This window comes from Sabethes cyaneus, chromosome 2 (genome assembly GCF_943734655.1).
Source record: "Sabethes cyaneus chromosome 2, idSabCyanKW18_F2, whole genome shotgun sequence".
Lineage (NCBI taxonomy): Eukaryota > Metazoa > Arthropoda > Insecta > Diptera > Culicidae > Sabethes > Sabethes cyaneus.
In genome coordinates, this window is record NC_071354.1 from 206,480,870 (window position 1) to 206,493,926 (window position 13,057).

The 13,057-nt window shown below is 38.2% G+C and overlaps 1 protein-coding gene across 1 annotated transcript; it reads right to left on the minus strand.

Annotated features, from left to right (window-relative positions):
- Positions 1-1,104: 1,104 nt before the first annotated feature.
- LOC128736581 (fibrillin-1-like) lies at positions 1,105-5,157 on the minus strand. The gene has a single exon (XM_053831068.1). It carries the CDS (start codon positions 5,155-5,157, stop codon positions 1,105-1,107), a length of 4,053 nt encoding a protein of 1,350 aa, XP_053687043.1.
- Between the last annotated feature and the right edge of the window lie 7,900 nt (positions 5,158-13,057).

The window sequence follows — 13,057 nt, forward strand, 5'->3', positions numbered from 1 at the left end:
AATTAGAATGGCTTTACTTATTACGACGGGAATTAGAAAAAACCCTACCTGCCAAAAAAATTTTTCGGCACAAAATAGAAAAAAGGCAATTTGTGCGATAATAATTTCAAGGTTCTCTATTTTCAAACAAATGTTAACAAGATTTTGAAAGTTTAATTTACTATAACATAGTAAAATGAGTTAACTAATAAACCTCTATTTGAAATGTCATTCTAAAAATGCCCTAAAAGGCAATATTGCATGATGATAATATTCTATGAAGGTGTTTAGAATGTTGACGATACATATGAGTTAATTTAACGCAGTGAAAACGTATGGTTTAAAACAATTTGACATTTGAAGCTCAAATATACAGGAAAAATGTCCAAACTAGCCCTGTTTGAGGGTACGCTCGCGTGTGGCTCGCTTGTGTCCAATTGAGAGCGAATCGGGGATACTTAACCTAAATTTTTATAATTTCGGTGAAAAACATTTATTTGATGTGATAATCTACATTCGCCAAAACAGGCATATCCGGAATGTTCTACCAAAACGCCTGAATGTACCTCTAAAGGCCCCCATGCAGGCACGAACATGCTCGCCATAAATTATTCATTCCCAACCCAACATATGCATACGTGTATGGGGACCTTAACGCAACGTAAAGCTGGGTTATGTTGGGTTGGAAGTGAACAAAATGCTGGCGGGTCATTCCGGTCGAGCGCCGAGTCCTTAACTCTATGAGATGCAACTACGTTGTTACTAATGTTTATTATAAATGCAATCTAGATACACTAGCACTGACATAATTTGTTCGGGTCTTCGCTATATAACACTCACATTTATATATTAATCTGCCACTGTGGCGTTGGAATTTTAGCAAGAGCACTGATACCTATCTATTGTTATCTTACGTTTGTATGATAAAAAATATGACTATATAAATGCTCAAATATTTTTGTTCACGTTTTGTAGGAAATTATGTCAATATTCAATGTTATTTAAATTATATTTCAATCCAAACAATGTGGGGTTATCTGGTACGCCACAAATCGTAGTCATTGATTGCGTTTCCAAACACTGAATCTGAAATAGTGTAAAATATGAGAATTGATGAGAAACACATTACCAGTATTTCCAAACATCGCCCTTTTTTTTGAATATCTTCTCCCTGGTTAACATCTTCCAGCACGCTGTGAGTCCAGTTACGAGAGTTGCCACTAGAATTAGTGCTGCCGGCACCATCCATTCGGGCTTCAATTGACGCCATATTCTAGAATAATTCCATACCAGATCCGTGCAGCATCCATCATCGCAGCTTTCGCAAATTGGCTGACAGCCGGTAGCTTCATTGTTCCACTCGTAGCCCTCCAGGCAGGTGCAAACTTCGGGAGTCTCACAAATCCCATTGCTACAGTTCGCACAAACTGGACTACAGTAGTATGGACTATTTAGAGTCCCAAATCCTTCAGCACAAAGACACAAACCGTCTTCGCAAGTTCCGTTCGTACTCTCACAATACATTTCGCAGATCGAAAAACAGCTTCTTCCCATCGTTTCATTATTCTGTTCGTATCCTTCATCACACTGACAATAGTTGGGTGCAATACAGCTTCCATTGCCACACGGTTGATCACACTGAGGCACGCATGTGTCGTTATCCGTTCGTAGATAACCATCCAAGCAAGCAAATATTCCAGGTTTCACGCACCAACCGTTTTCAGGCAAATCCACACAAACCGGTTCACATCTTTTTACCTGTTCAGTATCGATCAGTTCATATCCTTCCAGACATTGGCAACCATTGGGTGAAACGCAGTCGCCAAAGGTACAATTTACCACAGACGGATTGCAGAACGGTTCACAAACAGTTGAATTAAGTGGAACAAACCCTGCATAACAGGTACAGGTATTCGGTGCAGTGCAGTCTCCGTTACTACAAGGTTCCTCACAAACCGGTTCGCATTCATTCAGAGTCATTTCACTGAATCCCGGAAGGCATGCGCAAACATTTGGTGCTAAACAAATACCGTTAGGACAGGATGAGACGCAGATGGGGCTGCAAACTTGAACAGCACCATCGTCTGGGGTTATTAGCTGGTATCCTTCAAGACAGCTGCATTCGTTGATTGCTATGCAATCACCGAAGGTGCAGTTCACAACTGCCGAGTCACAAATCGGTAGACAGCTTTCAGATTGTTGCGGATTGGGCTGATAACCTTCCCAACAGGCACAATCGTTAGGTCCAATGCAGGTTGAGTTCTGGCAAGATGGTTCACAAATCGGATCACAGATATTTGATGCTAGCGGGGAAGGTTTAAACCCGGGTTGACACTTACAGTCGTTGTTCTGGACACATTCAGCATTGACGCACTCCGGAGAGCAGCGCGGAGTACAACCGAGAAGATTGCTGTCGAGAAGTTGCTCCAGGTAGAAGTCTGCTACACACTGCAGTACATTCGGAGCGATACAATGTCCGTGGGTTGTGTTGATGTACGTTGGATCGCATATCGGCTCGCAATTAGTGGCGGGATCCTGAAGGGATGGTTGGTAACCGTTCCAACATCGACACTCGTTTGGGGCTACGCAGGATGCATTTTGACAGGGTGGTTCACATACCGGAACGCAAGTGTTTGGTTTGTTTGGACTATTAGTGAAGCCTATCTCGCAAACGCACTCGTTAGGAGCTGAACAAAAGCCGTTCGAACACCTGGGATCGCATTGGGGAACGCAGCGGTTGCTGCTGAAAGTGTAACCTGGGTCGCATTTGCATCGGTTTGGTTCGATGCAGGTTCCAAAGTCGCAGTTAGCTACTTTCGGATCACAAAGGGGTTCGCAGAGTGAGGCATTACTAGAGGAGTTCTCAAATCCAGGGTGACATTTACATCGGTTTGGAGTGATACAATCGCCATTTACGCAGGAAGGGATGCATAGTGGTACGCAGATGTGTGCATCAGAGCTTGGTGTGTAGCCACTTTTGCAGGAACATTTGTTTGGTTCAACACAAATTCCGTTGACGCACTCGGGAGTGCAACTTGGAGCACACCGATTATTGTGAAACACGAAACCGGGATTACATTTACAATGGTTTGGTCCAATGCAAGTACCATTATTACAGTTTACGATCTTCTTATCGCAAATGGGATTACATTTGTAGGATGATGAAGAAGATTCCTGAAATCCGGGAAAACACTGACAGACACCTGGACTGGTACACATCCCATTGATGCACGGAGGATTACACGACGGAACACACTGGTTCCCTGCAGAGGGATCTTTCTTATAGCCGGTATTACAAGCACATTGTTCAGGAGCTACACAATTTCCGTTGAGACATTTCTGAGTACAAATAGGAGCGCATTCATCCGTGTCCAATCTATATCCTTTGTGGCAAATACACATATTAGGGGCTACACAACTGCCGTTGGAACAGTTTACGTAATTCGGATCACAAACGGGTTCGCAGAGTGAGGCGTTACCAGAGAAATTCTCAAATCCGGGGTGACACTTGCATATATTTGGTGCGATGCAATCTCCATTTACGCAGGAAGGGCTGCACGACGGTATGCAGATATGCGCGTCAGTGCTAAATATGTAGCCATTGTTGCACGAACATTTGTTACGTTCTACACAGATTCCGTTGACGCACTCGGGAGTGCAACTCGGAACACACCGATTTTCATAAAATACAAATCCCTCATCACATTTACATCGATTTGGTGCAATACAGCTACCATTATTGCAGTCTACGATCTTCTCATCGCAAACAGGATCACATGTGTAAGATGACGGTAAAGATTTTTGAAATCCGGGAAAACATTGACAGCTCCCTGGACTGACGCACATTCCATTGGTGCACGGAGGATTGCACGACGGAACACACTGATTACCTGCAGAGGGATCTTTTTTATACCCCGAATTACAAGAACATTGTTCAGGAGTTATACAAACTCCGTTAATGCAGTTTTGGGAACAAACTGGAGCACATCCGTTTGTGTCCAAGCTGTACCCCTCGTTGCAAATGCACTTGTTAGGAGCTACACAATTGCCTTTGGAACAGTTCACATAATTCGGATCACAATCAGGTAGGCAGACTGAAGCGTTACTAGATATTTTAAATCCAGTGTGACACTTACATATGTCTGGTGCGATACAATCTCCATTTACGCAGGAAGGGTTGCACGACGGTACACAGATGTGCGCTTCAGAGTTTGATGTGTAGCCACTTTTGCAGGAACATTTGTTTGGTTCTACACAAATTCCGTTGACACACTCGGGAGAGCAACGTGGAATGCATTGATTTTCGTGAAACACGAATCCGGGATTACATTTACAACGATTTGGCCCAATACAACTTCCATTTTCGCAGTTTACGATCTTCACATCACAAACAGGATCACATTTGTAGGGCGATGAAGAATTTTTTTGAAAACCAGGGAAACATTGACAGAAACCTGGACTGACGCACATTCCATTGGTGCACGAAGGATAACACGACGGAGCACATTCATTCCCAGATAGAGGATCTTTCTTGTAGCCAGTATTACAAGCACACTGTTCAGGAGCTACACAAACTCCGTTTAGACAGTTTTGGGAACAAATTGGAGCACATCCGTTTGTATCCAATCTGTACCCCTTGTGACAAATGCACTTGTTAGGGGCTGCACAGTTACCGTTGGAACAGTTCACATAGTTCGAATCACAAACTGGAAGGCAGTCGTACGGGTCCAGTTTAGATTGTTGATATCCTGGAAAGCATTGACACCGATTTTTCCCTAGACAGTACCCGTTTCTACACGACCGTTCACAGACTGTAGTACACACTGTACCGTTCTCAATGCCGAACTCCAGCAGCAACGGGTTGAAAAAGTAACCATCAGGGCAAACACACTCACGAAGACTGTTGCAGGTACCTCCAACGCAGATATTCTCACACTTCGGAACACAAACTCCGTTGGCATCTTTTTCAAAGCCATCGTTGCAAATGCACTGATCTGGTGCGACGCATGCTCCATTGCTGCAGTCAGAACATTCAGGAGTACATTCGTTGTTAATTTTGACGAATCCTGGGCTGCAGGTACATATATTTTGAGCGGTGCAACGACCATTGGGGCAACCGTCTTTACACAGCGGAATGCATTCTCCATTTTGCTCGGCGTATCCCTCGCAGCAACCCATTTCAGAAGTTGTATTATAAGCCAGTTTACATGATGTTGTCGAGTACGAGAAAGTCACCGAGTTTTTGTACCAGAGACAGATTTTCTGTTGTGTTTCTGAGGTCTCTGAAGTCCGAATGTACGGCGTTCTACGTATAGTGTTAAATATTTCTATTAAAAGAATAGAGTTTTTGAGTAGTTTTACTTACTGTACGTTTTTGCTGCACCGTTGGCTCAGAATACAAGGCAGAAACGTAAGTAAAATGTAGAGTTGAAATTTAAATGTCAAACTTATGTGAGCCATATTTGCGTGACCGAACTCTCCGATGTTGATCCGCAAAATGATTGAGTAATGCGTCTTAAAATAATAGTTGAGTATTGCTAAATTTGTAGTGACACGTCATGCAGACGGTTTTTGTCCTGTATTGCGAAGGCATGATAAGCGCACTAAGCCGTACGTATGCCCGACAATTGTTGATCCCGAGACTGTGTCTTTTGTGTGGCTGCCTTGTGAGTGACGACTTCTACAGAAAATAGCGAATTCATAGTGATTAAATATAATCGCCGTAAAATTTCTGACTACTTGTGCTGCCTGCCCGTCATATGCATGATGTGGTCCAGCAAATGGTTGTTTTCAAGTGGTAAAAGATATGACCGAGGAGTTTTTCACCAATGACTGCTAACGTCCAGCGATATTGGTACGTAATACGAGGACAGAAAATTCTTTTCTGGACAGATTACTGTACCGTTGGTGTTATTTTGAACATTATGAAGACATTCATAGAACAGTAATAAGATAAAGCGTTATTTTTACATGTACTTTCATGATAAGGTACACACTAATGGGAGCGAGTATAGGGATGACGTAATATTATTTGAATCATAGTTCTTAAAAGTGAAGAGCACTTGGAGACATTTTTAGCGATCAATGAAATCAATTATTGAGTCGATTTTTTGGAAGTTCCAATCTATTATGTACACAAATAAAACAAATTTACAATCTCTAAAACCACAATCAAAATTGATTTGGCGCGCTAATTCACTTCACATTGACTAAGAGTGTAGTGTTGTGTGCTAATAGCAAAACGAATCACGTTGACTTAGTCAGCAAGGTTTTATTTCTAGTTGATATTGTTTCCTTTTAATAATCATTATTTCAACTAAACAGTACAGCTGGATACTTCCCTAAAAATGACATCAAATTGGTCTAGGTTAAAGCGTCGTACGTGAAAAATCTTCGATCTGTTGGGACAAGGAGATTTTGTCACTTTTTCTGGCGTACTTCCCGAGCAAATTGGTCTAGGTTCAATTGTCGTAAAAAGTCTCCCGCTTGTTGGGACGGTGAGACTTTGTCAATAACCACATTATTGCTACATCTATTATGAATCGAACGGTATCCAAACTTTCAAAATCCAATAGTAATTGGCGGAAACGGTAACTAGAATCTTGAATTGTAACTGAGTGATTCCACGGAGTTTCGCAAATCGATTTTATTTTGTCATTTTTGATTTAGCTGAAACTTTGCATAGCTGTTATGTTTAAGAAAATATGTCATTTTATCATATCAGTTATTTTTTAAGATCTACACTGCTTTTTCAAAAGGGCCTAACCAAAAATGGTGCTAATCCATTAAACATTTTATATTGGAAAAATGGTTTATTTGATCGAAATAGTGTCTTCAGCAAAGTTATAGATAATAAAATTGCCTTTCTAAAAAAAATATGTGCACTGTAAAAATTTTGTTTTGTTTAAAAAAAAGAAAATAAAACTAAAATGTTAAATATCTAAAAAAGCGCATTTTTAAAAAAAAATTGTTTTTTGACATGTTGAAGGTAACAGGGTAACTCTTTCTGAAAGTTTCATTGCTGGCGAAGGCCAAATAAGTTATAGTATTTTAAAAATTTCATGTTTTTTTATTTTCACCAAAAATAATTTTTTACAGTGTATAACTTTTTCTAAAGATGAGAATTATAACACTGTACAACATTGCTGAAGATATCGTATCAATTTCATAATCCGTTGTTGTAATACTGCAGTTTCCCGAAATAAGGCGGTGGGTAGTTTTGTGCGCCGACCATGATTTCTCATTTGCCCATTAACCAATAAAGTTGATTTTTAGCATGTGAATGGCTTAGATTAGTTACTAATAATATACCAAAATTCGAAGTTATTGGTTAATGGACAATTGAGAAATCGCGGTGAGCGTACAGTACTATCCATCGCCTTTATGGAGCATTCCTCTATATACTTTGAAGTTAAATAAAATATGAAATTGCACACTTATTCACATAATTTATGTTTTGAATTCTTGTTTTATATTTTCAAAGAAAAAAAAAGTGCAAATATAAAGACTTTAGATTAACCTAACATACCTATTCACACTACTTTTTTGACAATATCAAATATTTTGGCATCATTTTCATTACAATTTGAGTACAGTTTTACCTTAATTTTATGTTCTAATACGGGAATAAAAGAGTGAAACTTTTGGGTCCCCTGAATATCTGTTGCATTATTATATTGCTCATTATGTTCTAATGCCATTTTTTCGTACTCAAGTGTTGTCGAAACACTAAATGACAATTTTGTCAACTCTTCTTCTTGACGAGTATTTTCCCAATCAAAAAGTTCTCTGGCATTTTTTATTGGATGTTCACGCTCTTTTGCTAAACTGGCTCTAGTAGCCATGCGTTTTAACGTACCTCCAATTGCGTCACAAGTACCTTTCCCATGCGAGGTGGCAAAGAAATGTCATTCAGCTTCTATTCCATACTTACATTTGTACTTAGAAAGACTAGAAAAATTTCCGATTCTAGTATTGCAAAGCAGCTCCATTAGATATAAAATAAATCTGATTGACTTTTTTCCTTTGATCTCTGCGCAGAAAATCAATCATCAATCAGAAAAAAACAAGTTTACCGCTACTGAATCATGCCTCAAATCTTCAGAAATTATTATGAAGCTATAATGCCTAAGTTGCATGGCTTCCTTAAAATATATTACAAACTATCTGAGTGCCCGATCTTACTCGGGGAGCCTTTGTCTCACAGCCACTTGTACATCGGTTATTGTAACCGAAATGCTTATAATGCAAAAATACAACGCTTGTTCCTCTTTCGGACGTTCCTCCCCATTTGTCAGCTCCCCCTCTTTTGTCTACCCGGTCACTTACACATCTGTTTTCTTTACGGAAATCTCTATAAAACCCTATAAAGAAAGAAAACAAAGCCATTTTTCCTATTTGCACCTTCCGCTTTTAATAATGGCCACCCCACCCATAGGAAATGAATAGTTTTATTATTGTACTTTTCTAAACACAGCTTTTTATTTATTTATTAGTTTAGTATTACATGCTATCCTAATAAAAAAAGGTAGAAGGTGCAACAGTGTTTCTTCCATGGATACAAAAAACCTGTCATTCCTTTCATCTCACTTCAATACAAAACTTGTTTGTAAACAATGTTACACACAGTTACACACACCAAGCTTGTAGTTGCTGCAGCTTCAAGACAAAGAAGTAAAATAAACTTGCGTGTTTTTTGCTTACTACAAAGCACAGTAAAGCCAGTTTCAATTTGGAATTTCGACCTTCTATTTTTATATGACAGACTTCGCGGCCAGCTGTAAGAGTACGGGACAACTGTAGGACTACCCGGGTAGAAATGCATAACGAATATTAATGTAAAAACAGTACGGTTACTATGAATTTTACTGTTTACAACACTTTATGCTGTAACTTCACTGTACCGTTCTTAGAAATTTTTTCATATTAATGTAAAAACTTTACGATTACAATGAATTTTACTGTTTGCAACACTTTATGCTGTAACTTCACTGTACCGTTCTTGGAAAATTTTTCATATAATTCGGCAACAATGCAAATTGTTTCGAAGCAGGAAATAATCTATCTAAGGTCCAATCCTTGGCAGGTTGAGTTATTTGTAGACACAAATTGTGTCTCTTCCTCCGTCTACTGTAGAAACCGCCGATCGAGAAGTTTAATCTAATTCGTTTTACTGACGGGACGACGACACTATGCAGGCGCTTGCGACTTACTTGTTCGTCTGTCAACATATTAGCCGCGATTCTTAACGCGGGTGTTCGGGGAAAGGCGCCGTTCCTATGAAATAGTCCAACCTCGTTGTTTCTACGTCTTGACATCGAATGAGGTGTCAGGCCATATAATTAAGTTTGTATAACGGTAGATTTTACAATTGACAAAGGGAACGATAGAAGACAGTATTGAAACAAAGAGTCGATAGGATCTAACAGATTTAGATAAGGCGTGAATGGGAAAGAGCGGAATTTGTTTATGTAGTTGTACTGACCTCTAATACTTTCCTAATATGAGCGATGAATGCGGCTCGGAAATCATAATAGTTCGAAGCCTATCAAATTCATTGTCATCATATCTTTTCAAAAACATAAAATACCGTAATTAATCAGCCGGTTTTATTTTGTCCTAATTCCGAAAGCCTATAATTTTTTTTGCAGAACTCACCTTAAATTTCATTGTAACTTCGTTGTAAAACAGTGTAAAACTTATAGTGAATGTACCACAAATTTTACTGTTTTTGGTTTTTATTTGTATGGGAAAAAGCCGAAAAATTTAGTGTTACATCACTTAATCACCCCCTTATTCGCTGTAAAATTGGCGGATTCCATTAAAATTTACTGTGAAAACAGCGATATTCATGGTGACTTCAGTGTAACTTTTACAAAGATTTTCACTGTTGCAATGTGGTTTTTCGAAGTTTTTCAATGTTTGTAACAGTGAAATTTAATGTTTTTTCGCTATACATTTTTATTCGGGCAGACGTTTTGCTTTTCTAACGCTGCAAACAAGCGACAGCGACAGACTTATTAATGCATGTACTCCTATTATAACAATAACATATTATTTTGAGGGCTTGAGTTTTCTTTTAGAACTTTGTTAATAGCTGGATGCGTGAGGCAGATTTCTATACTGAAATACTCCGATTTTAGCACTGGTAAAAATATTCGTTTTTGATATCACAAAATATCTCACCTACCAAAAATACGATACAATTTAAAAGATAATATTATTACTATGCTGTTTGTTTTTTCTCACTTTACGCTTTTTTACGCTGCTCATATATCAATATGGTGTAAGGGGCCATCTATATACCACGTCGACAGTTTAGAGGGGGTGGGGGATATGGAAATGACCACGCTTGCCCACGGTAGGGGGGAGGGGGTATCGTAAATGTTCACGTGGAAAAGTTTTGTTTTTCATACCAAAAACAGAAATTAGAAACAGAAATATTGAATTAATTATACATAACCATTGATCAGTGATTGGTTTTAGGCTCAAATAAAGTTTTATTTTCTGATGAGGCATATGTTGACGTAAACACATGAACCGAGCATTACGGAAGGATTCGTCTTTAGAAGATTTTACGAACCGCGTCGCATCGGAAAGGTCCTGTGTTGTGTTGAAGTAGACGGAAAAGCTGAGGTGCTCTAGTTAGATAGGGATACTCTTGACGGAGAAGAATCGTCAAGCATAAGTCAGACTGAAACTGACTTTCTTGCAGTCGACAATAATTCGCTGTAGACACTGTGTGTCGCTGTGTGTGTGTGTGTGTATGTGTGTGTGTGTATGTGTGTGTGTGTATGTGTGTGTGTATGTGTGTGTGTGTGTGTGTGTATGATGATTTTTTCTATCGCCTGTTGCTCGGAGATGGCTGAACCGATTGGTTTAATATTACTTTTGTTTGAAAGGTATTTTTGCCTAGTATATCACCATTCAGTTGTTTCATGGTACGACGTTTCGTTTAAAAGTTATAGGCCAAAATGTGAAAACTACGTGACATGTTTTTTTCCGGAACTAAACAACCAACTTTAATGATCTTAGTACCAAATCAAAGCTCTTGCTATCGCTAAATTTTCTACCAAGTTTCATCGAAAACAAATATGCAGTTTAAAAGTTACGCGCGCCTGTTTCTCAGAGATGGCCAAACCGATTTATGCACTATTAGTTTCATTTGAAAGATAATATAGCCGAATAGATCACTATTGAATTGTTACCTTTGTTATACTATAACAAAGGTTTAAAAATTGGTCGAAAAACACGAAATTGATCCAAGGCCCGGAGGGCCAAGTCACATATACCAATCGATAGGGTTCGACGATTTGAGCAATGTCTGTGTGTGTGTGTGTGTGTGTGTGTATGTATGTAATGATTTTTTCTATCGCCTGTTTCTCAGAGATGGCTGAACCGAATCGTTCGCTATTACTTTTGTTTGAAAGGTATTATAGTCTAGTAGATCACTATTGAGTTGCTTCGTGATACGACGTTTCGTTTAAAAGTTATAAGCAAAAATGTGAAAAATACGTGACACGGGTTTCTCTAGAACTACATGACCGATTTCAACGATCTTAGTATCAAATGAAAGCCCTTATTAAAGCTAAATTATTCAGAAATTTTTAATTGAAAACAAACAAGCAGTTTAAAAGTTATGCTTAAAAAACCTGTTTTGACAAGGTAATAATTATCGCCTGTTTCTCAGAGACGGCCAAACCGATTTATGCGCTATTAGTCTCATTTGAAAGATAATATATCCTAATAGATCACTATTGAATGGTTTTTTGATTGGACGTTTAATTTGAAAGTTATGAGCAACCGTATACACCACACCAAAATTAACAATAATTTATAATGATTTTAACCAAGATAATTTACCTAATTTCAATTATTTTAATATCAAACGAGAGGTTTTGACACTACGAATATATATGCAAAATTTCATAAGAATTGGTTGTACCGGTCAAAAGATATTAACCCTCGAACACTCGCGCCAACTTTTGCAACACAGTTACTCGCGCGCACAATAGCCTCAAACCAAAGAAAACGTGCGTACTAGAGTTTTGACTGGGAAAACTTGGTTTTAGGTTTATCGAACCTTTAGAATAGTTTCTTGAAATTAAAAGCTCTATCGTTTGGTTGAATTCAAATTTTGATTAATCCCCCTAAAAGTGAAATAAATAAAATATTTTTCTTCAGTGTCAATATAACACATTGATGTGTTCTGCAAAGTTATACACTCAAGTCTTGTTTTACACGGTTTATTTTTTTCGATTACTCAAGAACGGTACAACTGAGGGACCATTTGCAAACTACGTGACGAATGTCGGGCCGGTCCCAAATGTATTGAGAAATGAGTGTATGGTCCCTAAGTTGCCCTATTCTTAATAATCGAAAAAACAAACCGTGTAAAAAAAGTACTTGAGTGTAGAGCATATTATTATATAGTATACCTCTATGTTTGCTTGTTTAGGAACTGTAGAACTTTGATTATAAAAAATACCTTAATTTTGACTACGAATTACTCGACTACCAGCAGACAGATACATTTTAAACATTTTACATTGGCTAGTTTTGCTGCATACAGACACCATTTTTCCATATGAAGAAACGAGAGAAAATTCCACTTGGGGTCAATTGCGGTACACCTCGCATGCTGATTGTTTCGTTTCTGTGATGGCGGTTTATACTGATCTATTTTTCAAACAATTTAAATTATTAATGCATTGAATAATTATGACATTTTGCTCAGAATAAGTTTATTGAAGAATATTCGTTAGTTAAACAACGATTTGTAACTTTATAACAGTATGGCGTTGAAAACCCTACACGTGTTGTACAAAATACAACAGCGTGAGTAACCGAAGGTTAATAAAAATTGATTAAAATTATTCAAGAAAACTCTATTGATGTGAATCAAATAGAATGGCATTACAGGAAATTATGCATAGTTCAAAAATCTATAAACTAGACCTTTACTAGGCAATGTATATGTTAAAGAATAAGATTTCCTCTTACAACTTACTTTTATTTGTACTTACTCAAATTAATAACAACTTACTTATCCTTACTCAGCAATTACATGAAAAAAGGA

Bases quoted from the DNA above. Each gene is read 5' to 3' on its own strand.
- LOC128736581 (XM_053831068.1), bottom strand. From the start codon at position 5,157: ATGGGTTGCTGCGAGGGATACGCCGAGCAAAATGGAGAATGCATTCCG.